This window comes from Bufo bufo, chromosome 3, assembly GCF_905171765.1.
Source record: "Bufo bufo chromosome 3, aBufBuf1.1, whole genome shotgun sequence".
Classification (NCBI taxonomy): Eukaryota; Metazoa; Chordata; class Amphibia; order Anura; family Bufonidae; genus Bufo; species Bufo bufo.
Genome location: NC_053391.1, coordinates 355,130,514 through 355,155,538, shown reverse-complemented (window position 1 = coordinate 355,155,538; position 25,025 = coordinate 355,130,514). Strand labels below are relative to the sequence as shown.

At 41.9% G+C, this 25,025-nt stretch overlaps 1 protein-coding gene across 2 annotated transcripts in view; it reads right to left on the bottom strand.

The window, feature by feature from the left end:
* Positions 1 to 599: 599 nt before the first annotated feature.
* Positions 600 to 25,025, bottom strand: part of MTFR1L (mitochondrial fission regulator 1 like) — a 37,684-nt gene continuing 13,258 nt past the window's right edge. For both annotated transcript variants that reach the window (XM_040421925.1, XM_040421926.1), the window contains exons 5-6: positions 1,307 to 1,607; positions 600 to 1,197 (exon numbers count right to left, since the gene is read on the bottom strand). In XM_040421925.1, coding sequence (XP_040277859.1) covers positions 1,086 to 1,197; positions 1,307 to 1,607 — 413 coding nt within the window. In that variant the 3' untranslated portion in view covers positions 600 to 1,085. The remainder of the gene's footprint in view (positions 1,198 to 1,306; positions 1,608 to 25,025) is intronic.

The following is a 25,025-nucleotide window of genomic DNA, read 5'->3' as shown; positions in this document are numbered from 1 at the left end:
GTAGCAGATTTTGCTCAAGTGAACACAGCATCACTGTTGTTGACCTTTTTTTTTTTTTTTTAAGTGAAGACCAATTGGAAAAATGATTTTTAGAACAAAAAACACACACAAAAAGGTGACCATAGAATTTAAAGGGGTTATAAAATCCTATAAAAAGCTCCCCAATATGCTGCCCCCCCACACTGAATATACTTACCTGGGTCCCCGTTCCCTGCGGGGCTCCTGGTCCATGCACCGCTGCCGCTTCTCCCTGTGCGCAGATGAAAACATCCCGTGTCAGGGGCAGCCAATGGCAGGCGGGGACGAGCTTCCCTAGGGTCACCCGCGATGCTAGGGAGGCTCATCCCTGTCTGCCATTGGCTGCGCCCCCCCGGATGTTTTCATACACGCACGGGGAGAAGCAGCAGCGGCGGTGCGGGGACCAGGAGCGGCACAGGGAGCGGGTATCCAAGTAAGTATATTCAGTGTGGGGGGCTTTTTATAGGATTGGAATACCCCCTTTAATTATCATCACAATGTATTGTCTATACCAGGCATGGCCAACCTGAGGCTGCTGCAAAACTACAACTCCCAGCATGCCCAGGCTGCCTACAGCAGGGCATGGTGGGAGTTGTAGTTTTACAACAGCTGGAGAGCCGCAGGTTGGCCATCCCTGGCCTATACCATACATTTTTTCTGTCATATGAAGTAATTTTTCCCATTTGCAGCTTGACAAGTGTACAGAATTCAGATCCAAAGCACATGACAGGGCATCAGGCCCTTTTTGTGGAGCAGCACAAGGGCAAATCTTGCAGGAAAAGACTAGTGACAGAGCTCTTAAATGATGTAAAACAATGTACTAAATCAGATGCAAGAAGTGGCAGGTAACACAAGTAAACAGGTTGTGAGGCTGTAAATATGCAGTAGTTTAACCTTATCCTCATACCTGTAATTTATTACTTATTAGTCAGGTTCTAGTTGAACAGCGAGTTCTAAGAAAAGTGATCTTCCTTCAGGTGTTGTAGAATAAGTAAACCTTTTTTATAACAAAATAGGTGACCTTTACACAATTTTACTACATGAAAAATATCATATAATGGACTTGGCTAAATGTTCTTTTTATCATCTTGATCACCTAGTGCAAACTTTTGTCTCAAGACCTCTGAAATAAGATTTATGGGATCCTCCTCTTTGTGTAAAACTTGGTTTCTATTGGACCTAGAGAAAAAAAAAAAAAAGATCAAAATGAATAGCAAGAAGACCCTCTAAAATGTCATAACTATCAGAAATAACAGAGGGAGAGCGGGGAAATGGAACTCTATTTTACCAATCTCTATTCACTTTCATCTTGTGGATGTCCTTCAATATGCCCATCATATCTGCAAAACTGTTGGACTTTGAGAGGCAGACTGAATCTTCATCATCGGACATGCTGGCTTCCAGTTGCTTCTGGTGGCTGAAGGAAGATTCCATTAAAGATGCTGACGAGTATTCAGACACATCCAACTCATCCTCCTCGGTAATGTCACTGATTACAAAGGACGTCGACTGGAAAGCAGGAGCAAAGTCAGGATACGAGGAGTTAGTGTCCACGTTTTCAGTTATAGAATCTGTTGAACACGAAGAAGCTGAAAGAACAAGGTTATAAATAAAATGCTAGTTCCTAATGGCAAATAGCATTATACAAGTCTGGAAATTATGACTCGCACTATATATTATTGGAGCAGTTCTACCTGCATTGTGCAATTGTCCAGCCTTAGAAACCAGACTTCTACATAGAAGACATTGTGCAATTCTATAGAATAGAAATATTTCCACATCATAAACTTGTCATTTATTTTGTTGCCACTATTTGTGTGGTTTAAAAAAAAAAAAAAAGAAAAAAAAAAAAAAAAAAAAGGAAGAAGGAAGAAGGTTTAGTCTTACCGGTAAATACTTTTCCAGGAGTCCGACATGACAGCACACATGGAGGATGTCCTTTATACCTCTGAGGGGACAGGAAGCCAAAAAACAAAACCTATAATATATAAATTGTTTTTTGTTTTTTGGCTTCCTGTCCCCTCAGAGGTATAAAGGACATGCTCCATGTGTGCTGTCATGTCGGACTCCTGGAAAAGTATTTACCGGTAAGACAAAATTATGTTTTCCAGGACGTCCTCCATGACAGCACACATGGAGCAATACCAGATAACTATATTAGGGAGGGACTATAGCCTGTAAGAATTTACGTCCAAAGGCAAGGTCTGTATTAGAAGAGAGGTCTAATCTATAATGCCTACAAAAGGTTTGAAAACTAGACCAGGTAGCTGCCTTGCAAATTTGTTCTACTGAAGCTTTAGCTCTTTCTGCCCAAGAAGCCGACACTGATCGGGTAGAATGGGCTGTGACCCCGAATGGGCAAGATCTGTTCTGTGAAGTATATGCTTGTCGAATTACAATACAATAGAGGTGAAGCGGGTAGAGCAGTGTTCACATTTGATTATTCCCCATTGGCTCCCACAATTAAAAAAGTCATTTCAAATAATTGCCAGATGTTACAGAGGGATATGACTATCAGCCAGAGTGGAGAGTCATCCCATTATTAGTTTCCGCAGAAGTAGGACTATAGGGGATGCCATTGTTAGGAGCAACCTTCCCCGTCCAGTGGATAACTGGCTGGGTAGGAGTGCCTCTAAAGGGAATTACGCACGTGGATACTGTTCTATGTGCAATTATGTATACAAAGATATCTACAAATAGGAGGTGTGGGACATGTTGTGAAACAATTCATACACTGTAAAACCCAATATGTGGTATACGTGATTTTTTGCCCATGTGGGAGATTTTACATCGGAAAAACGCACAGATGCCTATACATACGCTTCAGGGAACACAAAAAAAAAAAATCTATAATCAATAAAAATGGGGCGACCAGATTAATTGATCATATGCATGCTGAACATGGAGGGAGGAGTGAGACTTTGAGATGTGCAAGGATAGAGAAAGTCCAGACCCTATAAGAGGGGGAGACGCATCCTCCAACAGGAGGCAGCATGAATAATTAAAACGCAAGCTATGGGACCTTTAGGGTTAAATGTAAAAATGATTTGGCTGTCTTCATTTGAATGTTTTTAAAGGTTGTATGTTTTTTATATATTCATGCACATGTATAGCAGTGTGAGGTGTATGGGAGGGAGGCATTTAAATCCTCCTCCCCTGCACGTCAAAGGAGGCTTGACAAAACGCGGATTAACGCGAAACAGCTGTTGCCGATTCACACACTTGTGCATTGTTCTATGTCCACCACCTTTTTGTTACTATGAAATAAAACTGCAGTTCAAGATTGCTGGTGAGTGCCGCGGTACTTTTTTCTACTTTCATACTTCATATGCTTGTTGAATTGTTGACTTAATTCACCTTGCGATAGTGGACTTTGAAGCTTGCCTCCCTTGGTTCTTCCCCGCAAACTGTACAAATAGGGCTGTATCTTTCCTAAAGGGGCGAGTTGCCTCTAGGTATTGTATTACCGAGTGTGAAAAAGTAGTTCTCTCTTATTTTTTGGGTTAGTACAAAAAGAGGAGAACAATTTCCTGGTCACGATGAAAGGTAGAGACGACTTTCGGCATAAAGGCCGGGTCTAGCTTTAAGATAATTCTGTCGTCCAGGATTCTCATATATGGCTCCCTTGAAGAAAAGGCTTGAATTTTGCCCACTCTTTTTGCTGTTGTGGCCACAAGAAAAACGGTTTTAAAGAGAGCATTTTAATGTGACAACTATCTAATGGCTCAAATGGAGATTTGCATAGTTCCTCTAAGACAAGTGACAAGTCCTAGAAAGGGATTGACTTTGTAACTGGAGGCCGGATCCTTGAGATAGCACGGCTAAAGGTTTTTATCCAACTGTGCTCTGCAAGAGGGAAGTCAAGAAACCAACTTTAGGCTGATATTTGAACTTTTATTGTACTGGGTCGCAGGCTCATATCAAAACCTTCTTGCAGAAACTCTAGAATGTCCTGTATGGAAGGAAAGTCTGAATCCTTCTGCAAGCACCGATACGAGGAACTAATTTTTTTTCCAAATCTTCGTATAGATAGCTGAAGTGACACTTTAGTGACTTTGAATTATAGTAGTAATCACTTTGTCCGACAATCCTCTGGATCTCAGCATCTACTTTTCAGAATCCAGGCTGTCAGTCTCAATTTGTGTACTTGTGGATGGTATAGAGGTCCCTGAGACAATAAGTATTTTCCTGGGGAAAGCAACAACGGAATCCCCAACGCTAAGCTTTCTAGAACTGGAAACCAGCTCTGTTTCGGCCAATAGGGGGCTAGGATCAGAGCAGTTTTTTCTGATCTCAGTTTTTTTTTTTTTTTTAAGACCGACCCGATCAAAGGAAACGGGGGAAGGCATAGGCCAAATCCACATCCCACTTTTGGGACAAGGCATTCACTGCCAGTGGTCTGTCCCATGGGTTTAGTGAGAAGAAACAGGGAAGATGGGAATTCTTTCGTGTTGCAAAAAGATCCACTTGTGGCGTCCCCCATATTTTGCAAAGTAGATGAAAAGGTCTCTTTCTTGACACACCATTCCTCTGGCTGTATGGAGTGTCTGCCTAAAAAGTCAGCGGTAATTTTTTTTACCCTTTCAGGTGGATTGCTGATATTGACAAAACATTTTTCTCTGCCCAGCTGAAAATTTGTGCTGATAGATGTTGAAGGGGCAGAAATTTTGATCCCCCTTCATTTCAGAAAGGATACTGTTACCATGTTGTCTGAGAGAACTCGAACATGTTGACCTTTTAGTAGCTGTTCTGCTTTTAGAAAAGTCTCCAAGACTTTCAACTCCCGGAAGTTTGATGACTTCTGGGAGAGTGAGATCCCAATGACCTTGGAAGTAAGAGTCTTGTATCTGAGCACCCCAGCCTGATTTGCTGGCATCTGTTGTAACCTAATCTGTGGATCTGAAGTCGAAGGAATCCCCACAGAGATTTTTTGGATCTTTCCACCATGAAAGGCCCCAGATTACAGAGCCAGGGATGCAAAATTTTAGGTCTAAAGTCTTCAGATCACGATTCAGTACGCCAGAATTGTTTTCTGCAGGGATCTTGAGTGAACCTGACTCTAGGGAACCATGGAAATGCAAGATGTCATTAACCCTAGGATTTTCATGGCCGATCCTATGGTCCAGACTTTCTTCTTCTTCTGGAATAAGGAGATTTCTTGGTACATTTTTTCTCGTTTCTCTATTGGAAGAAAGGAACGTTGTTTCTCTGAATCCAGAAGAGTTCCTAAGAAAATCCTCCTAGTTTCTGGAACTAGGTTTGATTTTTCTAGGTTGATGATCCACCCTAAGGCCTCTTTCACACGACCGTATTGCTTTTTCAGTGTTTTGCGGTCCGTTTTTCAACAATCCGTTGTTCCGTTTTTTTGTTTCTGTTTCGTTTTTCCGTATGGCATATACAGTATTTACATAGAAAAAATTGGGCTGGGTATGTGCTCAGTTTTTTTTTTACGGACCCATTGACTTGAATGGAGCCACGGAACGTGATTTGTGAGCAATAATAGGACATGTTCTATCTTTCAACGGAACGGAAAAACGGAAACGGAATGCATACGGAGTACATTCCTTTTTTTGCGGAACCATTGAAATGAATGGTTCCGTATATGGAACGCAATAAACGGCCCGTAAACGAACAAAAAAAAAACGGTCGTGTGAGAGAGGCCTAAGCGAGAGAGGCGGGACAGGGTTTATCCCAGCTGTTGTCTTAGGATTGGGGCTGATGGAGCAGTCAATAGGAAATCATCCAGATAAGGTATTATTCTTATACTTTCTACTCTTCTCAACCAAGACATCACCTCTGTCACTATTTTTGAGAATATCCTTGGAGCTGGGGATAGATCGAAGGGGAGGCACTGGCACTGGAAATGCAGAAGGGAAAAGTTTTTCTGAACTGCAAATCTGAGATATTTCTGATGGTCTGGAAAAATTGGCACATGATAATAGGCATCTTTTAAATCTATGGTGCACATTGAAACACCTGGATAGTGACCCAGACCTATTGCTTCTGGGGAAACAGGCCTGATGGCATGAAGATTTAACAGTTTTTCCAGATCTGAAAAAAATTGCAGATCTCTGTTCTGGTTGATCGAAATGAGTTACCACAAATTTTTTGGGAGGAGGGCATAACAATTCTATCTTGTAACTGAATTGTATAATATTTAAAATCAATGTGTTGGAAGTAATCTCTTCCCATTGTGGAAGGAAGGATTTTTATCTCCCTTCCTCAGGAAGAATGTCATTGTTTTTGCTGGGAAGGAAAAATCCTGTACCCTTGCCTCCCTTAGGGTAACTCCATCTACCGGATTTACCTTTGCCCTTGTAGGACTGGGGCGTATAACAGGGTCCAGGCTTCCGAAAGGACAGTTTTTTTGTTTTTGTTTTTTTTTAACTTTTTTCTTCTTCAGGAAAGCCTTTCTTTTTATCCGTAGCCTTTTCTAGAATGGAATCTAAAATAGGACCGAAAACATAGGTACCGGAAAAGGGAATGGTGCATGACTTGTTTTTTGACGGAATATCTCCTGACCAGGTCTTAAGCCACAGTGCTCGTCTGGACGTGTTTAATAGAGCGCTGCCTCTGGCCGCGAACCTTATCGATTCTGCTGAGGCATCAGAGAGAAAAGCTGTAGCTATTTTCAATAGTAGAATAGATTCTAGAATTTCTTCTTTTGAAGTTTCCAATTTTAAATGGTTCTCAAGCTGGGAGAGCCTTAAAAAAAAAAAAAAAAAAGAGAAAGATACTGAGGTAGCCGCAATATTTGTGTTGATTAATGCAGAAGATACTTCCCAGGATTTTTTGAGAAGACCATGAATTTTCCTATCCATAGCATCTCTTAATTGAGAGGAGTCCTCAAAAGGCAGGGTGTTTACTTTTGCAATGGGTATGTCAATATTTGGGGTCTCTACCCATATCTTCCGCATTAAAAGCTAAGAGACCTAGAGTGGTTATAGACTCAGATTCAAAAGAAGAATCTATGTATAATAGATCTGAAGGAGAGGTTGATAATGATAATGAGGATATTGCTTCTGGTCCTGCGGAAGAGGGAAAACATTTTTTCTTTTCATCCGAAGACTTAGACACTCTTATTTCCGCAGTCCGTCAAACAATGAATGTTGAAGAGGTTTCTCAGCCTCGTTCTATTCAGGACGAAATGTTCAGGGGACTTAAAGCAAGAAGGAAATCTCTCTTCCCTGTTAATGAAAATTTAAAATCCCTCATTCTGGAGGAAGGGGAGGAAGCGGAAAAAAGGCTGTTTATTTCACGTGAATTTAAAAACCGTTTAGCCTGGGACTGTGGAACAGACTTTGGCATTAATTTAGTCACCGAGGAATGAACTTCTTCCTTAATGATTTTTGTAATTTCAAATATAAGAGGTGCAAAGTTGCTTAGCATAGGTTTCCGTTAGCTTCTTATTACAAGTAGCACATCTTTAATTCTCTTCTTTGGTTCAGATGGAGTTTTATGTAACTATCATCCTGAAATTACATAAGAACACTGCTTTTCATGTGTATCGAAGAAGTTCATTATACAGGGTCATAATAATACAACTTACATGTCCCTGGGCAGAGGGGTCTGAACTCAGCAAAGACAGCCAAGACAGAGGACCTTCCATGGTGAGAGAGAGAGATATACTGATCTCTTACCCATTTTATAGTCCTGCCGCCATAGTTCACGCTTCCTTAGCGTATCCCCGGCAAAACCTGGATTTGATGGATCCCATGCTGCACCAGGTTGTCCGTCCTGTCGCCGCATCTCGCGAGAGGACCTACGAGCGTGCTTACGCTCCGAAGCAAGCCGGGGCCAGCGTCCAACATGGTCGCACAAACACAAACACGTGGAGCCGCCGGAGGAAGGAGGAGGAGGAGGAAGCGCCGCGCAAAGCCGAGAGCCTCCCAACTTAGGAGGAAGCGGACATCGCAACCAGACCCGGCAGTTTCATGGGTACTGGTAAGGCCAGGGGACCCCAACCTGAGGGGTGCTAGCCAGCCCAGGGAAGAAAGGAAGGGAAGGCCGAACCCCATGATCCAATCTGGGCCTCTAAAAATATAACGGAGAACCTCTCTGTTACTCCCGACCCAAAGGTAAAGGAAGAACACTGGCATTGGAGGGAAGGCAGGGGCTTTTAACCTTTCTGTGCTTCCTGTCCCTTCAGAGGTATAAAGGACATCCTCTGCGTGCGGTCATGGAGGACGTCCTGGAAAATCATATGCGATGCATCATACAAATTTCATTAGAAGTTTTTTGCTTTCACGAGTTAAAAAAAAGGTGCTGAGAATATATTAGTCACATACAGGGCTGTAAGTTTAGTGCAGTGATGTAACACAGTCTAAATACAGTCCACCAGAACGCTTCTAAAAGAGTGAAATAATGGGATAATCTTTGAAAAGCCCTAATGGTGGATTTACACTTACCAAAGTGCTATTGCGATCCCTCGTCCTCATACAGCTGGACAGAAACAATAATTTACTTGCTTGCATGAACGACAGTTTCACAGATTGGCAACTACTGGGATGTGTAAACTCACCATAAGGGCACAGCCAGAGAGTCTGCTGCAGATTTTCTATAGAGCAAAATCTGAAGCGGATCTGGCAGAAATCTGTCGCTGCATAAATGTCCAAAATGAGCTTGGATCACAGAAGGTCTCCTGGACTGAAACCTCGCAGCACAAACGAGTTTACACTGTATTTTTCTCCACAGTCTGTGGAGGAGACTTCTAAAATGCTACATTTTGCTTTTACTGTAAATGCTGAGGATTTTCTGCACACAATGTCACTGAAGAGAATGCATGGCCACTTAGCCACAGCCTTAAAGTAGGTGCACATGTAGCAAGAACTGACAAGTCAAGTCTTTCTTCTGTGACACAGAGTTCCTTTTTACTAGTGCACCACAGATCATATAATGCAGATTCCTATTGAAACCAAATGGGACAAGGAATACACATGGACAGGCTAGGACTGGCTCGAAGGGGTACAGGTGAATCCTCCAGTGGTTCCCTGAGCAAGGGTGGGCCTCCAGTCTCCCACCCCTTACACAAGTAGCGCTACAGCTTACAGCATCGTAACCAGCCTAGGCACCCATATAAATACTGGCTAGATTATTTAAGAGACTACTCAGTATATTATTGTTATGGAATATTGAGACAAAATGGATACTTGCTTGTTGAGAACTATACTATAGTTAAAATGGCGGTCAGGTACCAAGCCATCGCCTATAACAAGAATCTTGCTCTTTGCTTTATCATGTGTCACAAGATGGTTTCCGTTCAGCTCAAGCAAGCAGCCTCAAAGAGACAAAGTAACAGCTTCCCCCATCTGGAAGGGGGAGGGGGGAACTTCCTCTTGCACATAGATGTGACAGAAGATACAGAGTTTATAGCCAATAGAAAAGATATACATCACCTTACACCCCCCACTCCTTCCTGTCCTATATACTGTCTGCTGTTCCGCAATAAACCAGAGATATGCGTTGACTCCCACCTGCATGTGTCAGTGTCATTTCTATCCAGGGCTGTAAACCTACTTCTATCATTTGGACCAGCACATCTACTTTACTGACCATTGATCAGATCCAAAACATTATTATTATAGATAAATCGGGTGACCAAGATGACATTTAGGTACAGAGGAAGGCTCGCCAGTTTCCTCTTTCCCCAGGGTACTGCCTTGTTGAAGTCACTGCAGGGACCCCCATAATCAATCATTTTAACCATTTAAGGACACAGGGCGTACAGGTACCCCCTGTGTAGTTCCGATCACCGTCGCGCGGTGATCGGAACTGAGTTCATTCGGCAGGCACTCTGGCACAACCCCCCCCTCAATTCAGATCTGCGGTTTGCTGCGTTTCCGGGTTATTCGGGTCACCAGAGACAGGATGGTGATCGGTGGTGTGATAATACACCACCAATCACCATCCTTAGATCCTGTGAAGTGATGGTGACATCACCTCACAGGATCTCTTCTGATTGGCTGCACGGGCGGGCGAGGGTCAACTCCCCGGTGCTCTCCTCTCCTCCTCCATTCGGCCGTTGGAGAGAGCAGCCTGCTGCCCAATCTCCAGATTGCACCCCCTGATCTGTGCCCATCACCCCCTCTTTTGATCCTCCACAGTGCCATCTGGCACAAAAAGGTAGGTTAGGGACAGGGTAGGGAAAGGTTTAGTTCAGGCAGGGAGACTTTAGGGAAAGTTAAGGTTTTTAGTGTTGCATCATCCTCTTAGGGTGTCTGGGGTCCACAGCACAGCTGTGTGACCATAAACACCCCCCCCCCCCCCCCCCAGGGGTGCTGCAGCTCGCCCCCCTTCACCCTTTTTTTGGGGGGCGCAAGCTTTTTTTTTTTTGCGTACACTGACAGTGGCCGGCATTCTTTAGCGTCTGGCTACTGTTAGTGCATCGCCCACCCCACCGCTGATCATCTTCGGACTGCTGATCAGCGAGTTAGAATTTTTTTTTTTCTTTTTTAACTTTTTCAAGCGATGATGAGCCTCCAAGGCGGCGGAGACACCGCCAGGCGGATCGAGGGGACCCCCATGCTAGGGACCCTGTGGCCTACCCTAGTACGAGCAGCTCCGGGGTTCGTACTAGTTTCCCGGCCCACCAGGTCAGTCCACCTGAGCCCCCTGCAGGTGAACTTGGCTGGTATACCCCAGAGCGATTTGAGCCCGTGATTCCTGATTTTGTTGGACAACCAGGAATCCAGATTTACACAGTGGGCTTCACTGAATACGACTTTTTTAGTCATTTTTTCAGTGACCAACTGGTAAATCTAATGGTGGAGCAGATGAACCTGTACGCCCAACAGTTCGTCGCTCAAAACCCGGGCTCCTTTTTGGCTAGACACGGTGGCTGGACGCCGGTCAGTGCAGCCGAGATGAGGACATTTTGAGGCCTCGTGCTGCACATGGGCCTAGTCAAAAAACCTAGTGCCAGGCATTACTGGAGTGGGGACGTCCTCTACCAGACCCCACTTTACAGTACGGCCATGACACGCTCCCGGTTTGAGGCCATCCGGAAATGCCTGCATTATTCAGAATTTTTGGAGCCCTACGTACCTGGAAGGGAGGTCGCGGTTGATGAGTCTCTCATTGCGTTCAAGGGGAGACTCATTTTCCGCCAGTATGTTCCCTCAAAGCAGGCGAGGTATGGCGTGAATCTGTACAAACTTTGTGAGCGTACCTCAGGGTACACTTACAAGTTTTGTGTGTACGTGGGGCGAGATTCCCGTATTCAACCCCCAGAATGTCCCCCCACTCTGGGTGTTAGCGGGAAACTTGTGTGGGACCTTATGCACCCACTGCTAGATAAGGGTTACCACCTTTATGTGGATAACTTTTATACTAGTATCCCCTTGTTCAGGTCCCTCGCCGCCAGATCCACGTCCGCTTGTGGGTCCAGGCGGAAAAATTAACGCGGCCTCCCTGCCCACCCTCTGCAGGTACCTATCCCCAGGGGTGAGACCCGTGCCCTTACCAGGGGAAACCTGCTGCTGGTCAGATATAATGACAAGAGGGATGTCCTTGTACTGTCCACAATTCACGGTAACAGCAACACACCCGTCTCTGTGCGAGGTACCGTGGCAACGGTCCTCTAGCCCGATTGTATCGTCGACTACAATCGGTATATGGGAGGAGTTGTTCTCTCTGATCAAGTCCTCAAGCCATATAACGCCATGCGTAAAACACGGACATGGTACAAAAAATTTGCGGTCTACTTGGTGCAGGTTGCCATGTACAACTCTTTTGTACTGTTCCAGTGCGCTGGCAACACAGGGAAATGCCTGCAGTTCTATGAAGCAGTCCTCAAGGCCCTGATCTTTACTGACCGGGAAAGAGCAGGCCGGAGTACCTCGGGAACTGGAGGCGCCTGGATCGTCCCTGGCCAACACTTTTCAGGTGTGGTCCCCCATAATGGAAAGAAGGGACGGACCCCAAAAAAGTGCAGAGTGTGTCACAGGAGGGGGATACGGAAGGACACCACTACTCAGTGTGACATGTGCCCCGATCATCCGGGCCTCTGCATTATTGGTTGCTTCAGGGAGTATCACACTTCCATGGAGTACTAAATTTATAATCCCCTTTTCCATTTAGCCACTGACAAATCGATAAAAACTATGGTTCTCAGACTTGAGACATCCCAAAAAATTTGTTCAAAAAGTTTGTAAAACTAAAATTATTTTAAAAAAAAAAGTATACAAATTAGGTATTGCCGCGTCGGTATTAATCTCCTCTATAAAAATACCCCATGACCTACCCCCCAGATTAACACAGTCAAAAATAATAATATAAAAAACTGTGCAAAAAATTATTATTTTTTGTCACCTTAGATAACAAAAAGTTTAAATAGCAAGCGATCAAAAAGTCATATAGCCCCCAAAATAGTGCAATTAAAACAGTCCCCTCATCCCGCAAAAAATGAGCCCCTACCTAATACAATCGGCTAAAAAAACGTAAAAATTATGACTCAGACTTTAGAGATACCAAATATTTTTTTGTATCAAAATGGATAATATAGTCTAAAACCTAAATAATTGTAAAAAAGTAGACTTATTAGGTATCGCCGCGTGCGTAAGAATCTCCTCTATAAAAATACCCCATGACCTAACCCCCCCAGATTAACACGGTCCAAAAAAAATTAGAAATTTTAAATGGTGCCAAAACAGCAATTTTTGGCACTTTTCCATCTCAATCCGTTTTTTCCGGTAACAAAGCAAGGGTTAACAACCAAACAAAACTTAATATTTATTACCCTGATGCTGCAGTTTACAGAAACGCCACATTTGTGGTCGTAAACTGCTGTATCAGTAAAAGGGAGGCCGCAAAAGGAAAGGACCGACATGGTTTCTGGAAGGCCGATTTTGATGGCCTTTTTTTATTGACACCATGTCCCTTTTGAAGCCCCCCTGATGCCCCCCTAGAGTAGAAACTCCCTAAAAAAGTGACCTCATCTAAGAAACTACACCCCTCAAGGTATTCAAAGCTAATTTTACAAACTTTATTAACCCTTTAGGTGTTCCTCAACTGTTAATGGCAAATGGAGATGAAATTTCAGAATTTCAATTTTTGGTAACCTTACCTCACAAAAATGCAATATAGAGCTACCAAAAATCATATGTAGAAATAAGCAATAGGGCGGTGGCTCACTCTAAACGGAAATGTGGAGCAGGTGCTGCTAGCCCAAATATGAGGGACACCCCCCCTCAAAAGGTAAATGGATAAAGCTAAAATGATGGGCGAGCACACTACATTTGGATCATAGAATACATAAAATATTTAATTAAATCCAATATATTGACACGTGTATAAACATAAAATCAAGTCATACAATAATGAAATAAAATACAATAAAATATAATAAAACTAGTGTACTTGGAATAATACACTGAGAGATTACGCAGATGAATGGGATGGTATGCTTACTATACTAAGGTCCAGAAGCTAATATTGGACCAGAGGATCATATGCCTGTAAGTGTTAGGGAAGTCCACTTGATAAATGAAGTATCTTATATTCTCCTAGCCAGGAGATCTCCAATCACAGATCTAATGTATCGCTGTATGCTGGTAATAACTCCAATAAGGTAAAAGGTAAGGTCACCTATTGCAGTCTTTTGTATAATCCCCAAGTCTTGGGTGCTGGTTAGGTATACCAGTTTGTTATAATGTTGCAAAGTCCCGTGATTGCTATAAATGTAGCAGCTTAAATCCGAGGACTTCTTACCTCCCTCGTGGTGGACGGTCCGTATCCGATGTGAGTCGGGCAGCGCGGGACACTGCCGGCGTCTGACTGTGTTCAGCTGCAGCTGACTAACCCGAAATCTCACAGGGTTTCCAAACGGGATTTCGTCCGACACAAAGGGGGAGAGTGCAGTAAATCGCCAATAGTTATTGGAAAAGTCCTTCGATTCAATATTACAGCATGGCCATGCTTGTAAAAGTGGAGGTGCTGTTTGTTACAGGTGTGTGATCCGGCCCATACGCGTTTCGGGAACGCTCCTTCCCTTCATCAGTGGTGTCACATCACCTGTGAGCCTCCACCTTTTATATCTTGAATAGCACCAAAATATGGATCACTGGATTTTTCCTTCTAGGATGTAGGCATGTGTTTTATAATGCGTACACTTGTTATACATCTGAATACTTTTGCGGTTTTTTACTCTTGCGGTTTCTCACTTATTGCTTCCATCCTTGCACATATGTCTATTTACACACAGTTCATCATATATATTGCACTTCAAAGATTGTTCTAATATAAATCCCTGGATTCCCTCCTCTAAAAATCCTGCATCCATTTCTTACATACGTTTTTCTATATATACATGCGGTATCCAAGCGTTATTTTAATACTCATGCATTTTTTTATTATTTACTTATTATTTCACTTATTCCCTCTGTCGATCTAAACAAGTCCGTGTACACAAAGTTGGTTGAATCAATAGCATATCAGAATTGTATCTTATAGATACACTTATTCCTCCTGTCATTATATATAATTTCTCATATAGATTGCACTTAAAGTTCTTAAATTTTGTTAAATATGAAGTACCAGGCACAGATCCTCATCTGAGAGATCAGCCTGCGTTCCTTTACATATGCGTTTTTTAAATAAGCATTTTTATGCATGCGGTTCCTATGCGTTTTTCTGGTGCTCATGCGTTTATTTACTTCACTTCTTCCTACTGTCAATCTAAACAGATCTATGTGAACAGAATTTATAATATGGATTGCATATCAAAGTTATCCAATATTAGAGTTATATCTATATAAATTCTCTTATTTCATAATGCTTTATATATAATTAAACCTGAATTAAAATGTTAAGATGAGACTTGATATCATAAAACTATAAAAAGCTATATTTAAATATTTAAAAGAAAGAAAAAAAGGAAGAAAAAAGAATCCGCAGTCGGAACATCTGTACACAGGATTGCCTTCCAATACAGTGAGCTGTTTCTATAAAAGTCTATATAAATAGTATATAGCTTTTGCATTATCACTGGAGTGATCTAGATGATATGGGGCTGGGGACCCGCGTCCGAGTCCACGACGCAGTGCCGGTAATCGGCCAAACTGCGGCGTGCGAGTCGGAACGGGGGCACCCAGCCTACAAAAATCCAAACAGCTCCAGTTCTGCATTTAGACCCGCTGGTGTCATTGATCCAAACTCATATATTCGTCTTGATTCTAATTTCGACATCTGTTTAATATAATTGCCTCCTCGCCAGTGTCTGTCTACCTTCTCCAGTGCCATGAAGATCAGTTCTGAAGGGTCTTTATTGTGTACGTCCCTATAATGTTTCGATAGGCAATGCTTATCATAGCCCTTCCTTATATTAGCTACATGTTCTGCCAATCTAATCTTCAATAGACGTTTCGTTCTTCCTATGTATTGTCTTTTACATGGACACTGGAGTAGGTATATGACACCGGCGCTGTTGCAAGTGAGGCATTCTTTTATCTCCCATTTATGCGTGTTCTGAGTAGAGGAGATAGTTGTTGTTTTCCTGGGAGTGGGATTTAATTTGCAGGCCGTACATTTTCCACATTTGAAGAAACCTGTAAGTTTCATCCAGGTCCCCATAATTGTGTTCTCTTTCTTTATTGATTTATTCAATTTGATAGATGGGGCTATCTTTAAACCTAAATTAGGTGCTCTGGTAAATGTCAAAGATGGTATTGTGGGTAAAAGATGGCCTATCACCCTATCTCCCAGTATATGATGCCAATGTGTTTTAATTATTTTTTGCATTTTTTTATGATTGTTATTGAAGGGGAGAACAATTCTAGTATTTATTATTGTATTGTCTGGCTCTATCCCCTTCTTTGGCTCTTTATCAATAAAAAATGTTTGTCTGTTTAGGTTCCTTGTCCTCTCCAAAGCTTCATCTAAAATTCTCTCAGGGTATTGTTTATCCAAAAATTGGTTCTTCATTTTTCCAGCTTCTATCTCAAAGTCTTCCTCATTTGTACAATTTCTTTTAATTCTGCGGAACTGGCCGAACGGGACATTGGTCAGCCAGCTCGGCAGATGACAACTAGAAAACTGTATGAAGCTGTTTTTTGATGTCGATTTCGAGAACGTGTTGCATATATATTTCTTATCCACTTGTTTTATCTTTATATCTAGGAATTCTGTTTCCTCTTTGATGTTCGAGGTGAATTTCAAATTTAATTGGTTCTGATTAATATCTAGCAGAAATAATTCTAGTTCTTCCTTACTGCTCTTCCAAATAAAAATGATATCATCTATAAATCTTCGCCATAGGACCAGATCCGCCCCAAGTTTGGGTGTGATGTAGTTGGTTTCCCATTCTGCCAAAAATAAATTAGCATAACTTGGGGCGAATCTGGTCCCCATGGCGGTCCCACATTTTTGTAGGTAATAATCACCCTCAAAATAAAAGTAATTGTGGGTTAAAATATAATTGATCCCCTCTATAATGAAATTAATATGCGCAACATCTGTCGTCCCTTCTCTCTTTAGTTGTTCCTTTATTGCTAATGTACCTTGTCGATGGTCAATCACCGTATACAGTGACTGTACATCGAGTGTACCCATAATCCACTCTGGTTCAGCTTCTAACTCTTCTAATATTTGAATAATATGGGTGGTATCTTTGATGTAGGAGTTAGTTTTTTTCACAACTGGTTGTATTTGGGTATCTATATATTTTGATAAGTTAGAGGATATTGAATCTATACCCGAGACTATCGGTCTCCCCGGTGGTTTTACCAGGGTTTTGTGAATCTTGGGGAGACAGTAGAAGATCGGTAATCTTCTCTGTGTCCCCAAAATAAAGTCATATTCCTGATTGGAGATGGTCAATGACTCCAAACCTTTCTTACATAACGATTTGAGTTCCAGGTCAAATTCTTCCAGCGGGTCTTTATTAAGCCTCATATATGTTTCCGCATCATTTAACTGTCGGAGGCATTCTTCATTATAATCAGATGTATTCAGTATAACTACCGCTCCCCCTTTATCAGCGGGGCGTATGGTAATAGCTTCATTTTTTTGGAGCTGTTTTATAGCATGGCTTTCCTGTTTAGTCAGGTTGTTACGACTTGCAGATCCCATTTTTACCTTTCGTATATCCGCCTCAACATTTTTGTAAAAAGTCGACATTTCTACACTAGTGTAGAAATGTCGACTTTTTACAAAAATGTTGAGGCGGATATACGAAAGGTAAAAATGGGATCTGCAAGTCGTAACAACCTGACTAAACAGGAAAGCCATGCTATAAAACAGCTCCAAAAAAATGAAGCTATTACCATACGCCCCGCTGATAAAGGGGGAGCGGTAGTTATACTGAATACATCTGATTATAATGAAGAATGCCTCCGACAGTTAAATGATGCGGAAACATATATGAGGCTTAATAAAGACCCGCTGGAAGAATTTGACCTGGAACTCAAATCGTTATGTAAGAAAGGTTTGGAGTCATTGACCATCTCCAATCAGGAATATGACTTTATTTTGGGGACACAGAGAAGATTACCGATCTTCTACTGTCTCCCCAAGATTCACAAAACCCTGGTAAAACCACCGGGGAGACCGATAGTCTCGGGTATAGATTCAATATCCTCTAACTTATCAAAATATATAGATACCCAAATACAACCAGTTGTGAAAAAAACTAACTCCTACATCAAAGATACCACCCATATTATTCAAATATTAGAAGAGTTAGAAGCTGAACCAGAGTGGATTATGGGTACACCCGATGTACAGTCACTGTATACGGTGATTGACCATCGACAAGGTACATTAGCAATAAAGGAACAACTAAAGAGAGAAGGGACGACAGATGTTGCGCATATTAATTTCATTATAGAGGGGATCAATTATATTTTAACCCACAATTACTTTTATTTTGAGGGTGATTATTACCTACAAAAATGTGGGACCGCCATGGGGACCAGATTCGCCCCAAGTTATGCTAATTTATTTTTGGCAGAATGGGAAACCAACTACATCACACCCAAACTTGGGGCGGATCTGGTCCTATGGCGAAGATTTATAGATGATATCATTTTTATTTGGAAGAGCAGTAAGGAAGAACTAGAATTATTTCTGCTAGATATTAATCAGAACCAATTAAATTTGAAATTCACCTCGAACATCAAAGAGGAAACAGAATTCCTAGATATAAAGATAAAACAAGTGGATAAGAAATATATATGCAACACGTTCTCGAAATAGACATCAAAAAACAGCTTCATACAGTTTTCTAGTTGTCATCTGCCGAGCTGGCTGACCAATGTCCCGTTCGGCCAGTTCCGCAGAATTAAAAGAAATTGTACAAATGAGGAAGACTTTGAGATAGAAGCTGGAAAAATGAAGAACCAATTTTTGGATAAACAATACCCTGAGAGAATTTTAGATGAAGCTTTGGAGAGGACAAGGAACCTAAACAGATAAACATTTTTTATTGATAAAGAGCCAAAGAAGGGGATAGAGCCAGACAATACAATAATAAATACTAGAATTGTTCTCCCCTTCAATAACAATCATAAAAAAATGCAAAAAATAATTAAAACACATTGGCATCATATACTGGGAGATAGGGTGATAGGCCATCTTTTACCCACAATACCATCTTTGACATTTACCAGAGCACCTAATTTAGGTTTAAAGATAGCCCCATCTATCAAATTGAATAAATCAATAAAGAAAGAGAACACAATTATGGGGACCTGGATGAAACTTACAGGTTTCTTCAAATGTGGAAAATGTACGGCCTGCAAATTAAATCCCACTCCCAGGAAAACAACAACTATCTCCTCTACTCAGAACACGCATAAATGGGAGATAAAAGAATGCCTCACTTGCAACAGCGCCGGTGTCATATACCTACTCCAGTGTCCATGTAAAAGACAATACATAGGAAGAACGAAACGTCTATTGAAGATTAGATTGGCAGAACATGTAGCTAATATAAGGAAGGGCTATGATAAGCATTGCCTATCGAAACATTATAGGGACGTACACAATAAAGACCCTTCAGAACTGATCTTCATGGCACTGGAGAAGGTAGACAGACACTGGCGAGGAGGCAATTATATTAAACAGATGTCGAAATTAGAATCAAGACGAATATATGAGTTTGGATCAATGACACCAGCGGGTCTAAATGCAGAACTGGAGCTGTTTGGATTTTTGTAGGCTGGGTGCCCCCGTTCCGACTCGCACGCCGCAGTTTGGCCGATTACCGGCACTGCGTCGTGGACTCGGACGCGGGTCCCCAGCCCCATATCATCTAGATCACTCCAGTGATAATGCAAAAGCTATATACTATTTATATAGACTTTTATAGAAACAGCTCACTGTATTGGAAGGCAATCCTGTGTACAGATGTTCCGACTGCGGATTCTTTTTTCTTCCTTTTTTTCTTTCTTTTAAATATTTAAATATAGCTTTTTATAGTTTTATGATATCAAGTCTCATCTTAACATTTTAATTCAGGTTTAATTATATATAAAGCATTATGAAATAAGAGAATTTATATAGATATAACTCTAATATTGGATAACTTTGATATGCAATCCATATTATAAATTCTGTTCACATAGATCTGTTTAGATTGACAGTAGGAAGAAGTGAAGTAAATAAACGCATGAGCACCAGAAAAACGCATAGGAACCGCATGCATAAAAATGCTTATTTAAAAAACGCATATGTAAAGGAACGCAGGCTGATCTCTCAGATGAGGATCTGTGCCTGGTACTTCATATTTAACAAAATTTAAGAACTTTAAGTGCAATCTATATGAGAAATTATATATAATGACAGGAGGAATAAGTGTATCTATAAGATACAATTCTGATATGCTATTGATTCAACCAACTTTGTGTACACGGACTTGTTTAGATCGACAGAGGGAATAAGTGAAATAATAAGTAAATAATAAAAAAATGCATGAGTATTAAAATAACGCTTGGATACCGCATGTATATATAGAAAAACGTATGTAAGAAATGGATGCAGGATTTTTAGAGGAGGGAATCCAGGGATTTATATTAGAACAATCTTTGAAGTGCAATATATATGATGAACTGTGTGTAAATAGACATATGTGCAAGGATGGAAGCAATAAGTGAGAAACCGCAAGAGTAAAAAACCGCAAAAGTATTCAGATGTATAACAAGTGTACGCATTATAAAACACATGCCTACATCCTAGAAGGAAAAATCCAGTGATCCATATTTTGGTGCTATTCAAGATATAAAAGGTGGAGGCTCACAGGTGATGTGACACCACTGATGAAGGGAAGGAGCGTTCCCGAAACGCGTATGGGCCGGATCACACACCTGTAACAAACAGCACCTCCACTTTTACAAGCATGGCCATGCTGTAATATTGAATCGAAGGACTTTTCCAATAACTATTGGCGATTTACTGCACTCTCCCCCTTTGTGTCGGACGAAATCCCGTTTGGAAACCCTGTGAGATTTCGGGTTAGTCAGCTGCAGCTGAACACAGTCAGACGCCGGCAGTGTCCCGCGCTGCCCGACTCACATCGGATACGGACCGTCCACCACGAGGGAGGTAAGAAGTCCTCGGATTTAAGCTGCTACATTTATAGCAATCACGGGACTTTGCAACATTATAACAAACTGGTATACCTAACCAGCACCCAAGACTTGGGGATTATACAAAAGACTGCAATAGGTGACCTTACCTTTTACCTTATTGGAGTTATTACCAGCATACAGCGATACATTAGATCTGTGATTGGAGATCTCCTGGCTAGGAGAATATAAGATACTTCATTTATCAAGTGGACTTCCCTAACACTTACAGGCATATGATCCTCTGGTCCAATATTAGCTTCTGGACCTTAGTATAGTAAGCATACCATCCCATTCATCTGCGTAATCTCTCAGTGTATTATTCCAAGTACACTAGTTTTATTATATTTTATTGTATTTTATTTCATTATTGTATGACTTGATTTTATGTTTATACACGTGTCAATATATTGGATTTAATTAAATATTTTATGTATTCTATGATCCAAATGTAGTGTGCTCGCCCATCATTTTAGCTTTAAAAATCATATGTACCCTAAAAATAGTCCCAACAAAACCGCCACCTAATCCCGTAGTTTCCAAAATGGGGTCACTTTTAGGGAGTTTCTACTCCAGGGGGGCTTGAAACAGGACACGGTGTAAATAAACCGGTCCATAAAAATCAGCCCTCCAAAAACCACACGACGCTACTTTCCCTCTACGCCCCCCCGTGTGGCCGTACAGTAGTGTACGACCACATATGGGGTGTTTCTGTAAATGGCAGAGTCAGGGCAATAAAGACAGACAGTCTTGTTTGGCTGTAACCCTTGCTTTGTTAGTGGAAAAAATTGGTTAAAATTGAAAATTTTGCAAAAAAGTTAAATTCTAAAATTTCATCTCCATTTGCCAATAACTCTTGTGGTTACAGGCTATGAGCTGTGCGCTGCGATTGGCCAGCGCTGCAGCAAGGGACACGCCTCATACAAAAAAATCAGTCCAGTGAGCGCAGACACCGGAGCCTATACCGGGCGAACGGAGCGGCGCCCAGACATACTAGTAAGTGCAGGGGGACCCCTGGGCGCCGCTCTGCCCACTGATATAGATGGTTTTTAGTTTGTATACAAGTAAAAGGTCCTCTTTAAGGTGAAATATGGCCGTGTCCTTAAAGGGGTTAAGTGTCTTGCTGCTGCCTGCCACCATGTGAGCAGGTAGTATTTGCATGTAGCTGTACATTGATCCCCCATAATTAATTTTACAGTCCGATACTGTGAGCGCCACGGCCTTCTCGCAGCTTACCAAGAACAGGGCTGAACATAGTAAAGCAGCTGTACTTGGTATCGCCGCTGAGCCCCATTCATTTCTACGGGGCTGAGCTGTGCCTAGGCCACGGGACAGGTGAACTCGTCATCAGTGGCCTAGGATAAGCTAGTTAGAAGCAGATGCCTTTTCAAACAGCTGATCGGCAGATCAGCTACTGATGACTAGTAATGAGCGAAGCGAGCTTCGTATGCTACATCTGAAGTCGCTTTGTTCAAAACTTCCGATTAATACTGTACGGAGGAGCCATCTACGTACAGTATTAAAATGCACAGACTCCAATGAGCCGAAGTCAGTTACTCGCGAAGTTGAATAACTTCGGTAGTTGATTTTTAAAGTGGAAAACCACTTTAAAACTACTGAACTCTGCTTCGGTTCCGATTGGTACCTTGGAATTGAAGCAGAGCCCACACTCAGAGCTGTGCTGAAATACATTGTCAGGACTGCTGTGCATGCACACAAGTCCCTTCCATTATGACAGCACAGCAGCTGTGTATTTCAGCACAGCTTTGAGCGCTAACAGCGGGGGAACGGGAGGCAGTTGGGAAAATAAAATAAAAATTGTGATTTGGACTCCTTATCTGCTGTACTAATCATATAGTAATGCAAACAAAAGTCTAAGATCATGGTAACAGATTCCCTTTAAAAGGGGTTGTCTCACTTCAGCAAATGGCATTCATCATGTAGATGGAGGTAAAGGGAACCTGTCACCTGGATTTTGGGTATAGAGCTGAGGACATGGTTTGCTAGATGGGCAGTAGCACATCCGCAATACCCAGTCCCCATAGCTCTGTGTGCTTTTATTGTGTAAAAAAAACAGATTTGATACATATGGAAATTAACATAAAAGAGTCATATCTTACTTGTGTGACCAGAGAAGAGTCATATTTTCAAGCTCTGACTCATCTCAGGTTCATTTGCATATGTTTTAAATCGGTTTTTATACACAATAAAAGCACACAGAGCTATGGGGACTGGGTATTGCAGATGTGCTAGCGGCCATCTAGCAACCCATGTCCTCAGCTCTATACACAAAATGACAGGTTCCCTTTAATACAAGGCACTTACTAATGTATTGTGATTTCCAGGGGTTATGACCACCCTAAAATCCAGCAGTGGTGGCTGTGCTTGTACACTGTAGGAAAAAGCACTGATCTATTATGCACTCCCGTGGTCCTGGCCACCAGAGAGGCTGGCATCTTTACTTATAGTGTGCGTGCACAACCACAACTGCAGGATTGCTGGGTGGTAGTAACCCCTGGAAACAAGCAGCGTATAATGTGATGAAAAAAAAAATAATAATAAATCAAGCCAGCAAAAGAAGCAATATGGACAATCACAATACATTAGCAAGTGCTTTGTATTAAAAGGGTTTTCCGAAACGTAAATACTGATGACTAGGCTTGAGCGAATCGACCTTCGGATCATAGATCAGAAATTGATTCATTCAAATACTTAGATTTTAATGGTGTTTCCGTACAGTATTAAAATGTATCGGCTACGTGGAGCCAAAGTTCGTACCTCCGAAGTCGTGCGAGACTTCGGTGAATTCCTATTGTATGCATATCTGCGTATTTAGAAACAATTTAAAATAGCAATCCAAAGTGGGCTTTGGTACTGAGGTACTAGCCAGTACCAAAGCCCAGCTTGGATTGCTATTTTAAATTGGTTTTGAAATACGCAGATATGAATAAAGTAGTAATTCACAGAAGGCTTGGACGACTTCGGGTGAAAACAAACTTTGGCTCCATGGAGCCAATACATTTTAATGCTGTACGGAAACAGCATTAAAATCAAAATATTTCATGAATCGACTTTGGATCTATGATCAGAAGGTTGATTTGCTCAAGCCTACTTAGTCCGACACCCAGGACCCCACTGATCAGCTGTTTGAGAAGGCACCGGCTCCTTCTCTAGGCAAACCAAGCACAGTGCCGTACATAGTATAGTGGCCGCGCTTGGTATCGCAGCTCAGCCCTATTCACTTCACTAGGGAAAGCTGCGAGAAGGCCATGGTGCTACTGTGAGCGCGGCTGCCTTCTCAAACAGCTGATTGCCAGGGGTCCCGGGTGTTAGACCCGCACTGATCAGATACTGATGACCTATCCAGAAAGCCCCTTTAAGGGCTCGTTCACACAACCGTTGGTGTCCCGTGCTGTGGTCCGCAATGCACGGGCACCTTCCGTGGGGCAGGCGCATGGGGATCACAGTCCCATTCAATTGAATGAGTCCGCGATCCCTTTGTTCTGCAAAAAGATAGAGCATGTTCTATCTTTTTGCGGTGCAGAGGCACGGAACAGAACCCCAGAAAGCACTCCGTAGTGCTTCCGTAGTGTTCCGCATCTCCGGATTTGCGGACCCATTGAAATGAATGGGTCCGCATCCGTGATGAGGAATGACAACGGAATGGTGCCTGTGTATTGCGGATCCGCAAATGCAGTCCGCAATACGGGAACGGGACACCAACGGTCGTGTGAACGAGCCCCAACTTTGTATACATGATGAATGCCATTTGCTTAAGCGAGACAACCCTTTAAGTATCAGTCTAGGTCTATTGTAGTCAATATAGTGGATATAATATTATGCAATCTGTCCACAGATTTTATATGCAAGTTAGAAACAGTAGACAAATTAGACCAAACAATTTCAGATATACATCACACTCAAATAAAAAATTGAGACCGGTCATATATAGGGATGAGCAAATCGACTTCGGATGAAACATTCAAAGTCGATTCGCAGGAGCTCCGTACAGTATTAGAATGTATTGGCTCCGATGAGCTGAAGTTATTACTCTGTACTGAAAAAAAAAAATAATAATAATAATTTCCCGAACTCTGGTTCGGTTCCAAGTGTTTCATCCGAAGTCGATTCGCTCATCCCTAGTCATATAGATATAGAGCCCAAACCGTTATCAAATTAGACAGGGCATCTCCAATAACTAGTGTTGAGCGAACTAGTGGTTTCAAGTTCGGGATGCAAGGTTCAGGTTATCTAGGAATTCTGTTATGGATTCCGCTACCACGGACCATAAGTTCGCTCATCACTACCCATAACATATTTACAAGCTGTCACTAATACAGTGTAGGCTAAATTACAACTATAATGCTACATATGGTATGAGAATGATAGAGCATTACAATCATGTAATATATCATCTGTGTAATCCAGAGTACAGGAGAAAGTGTAGAT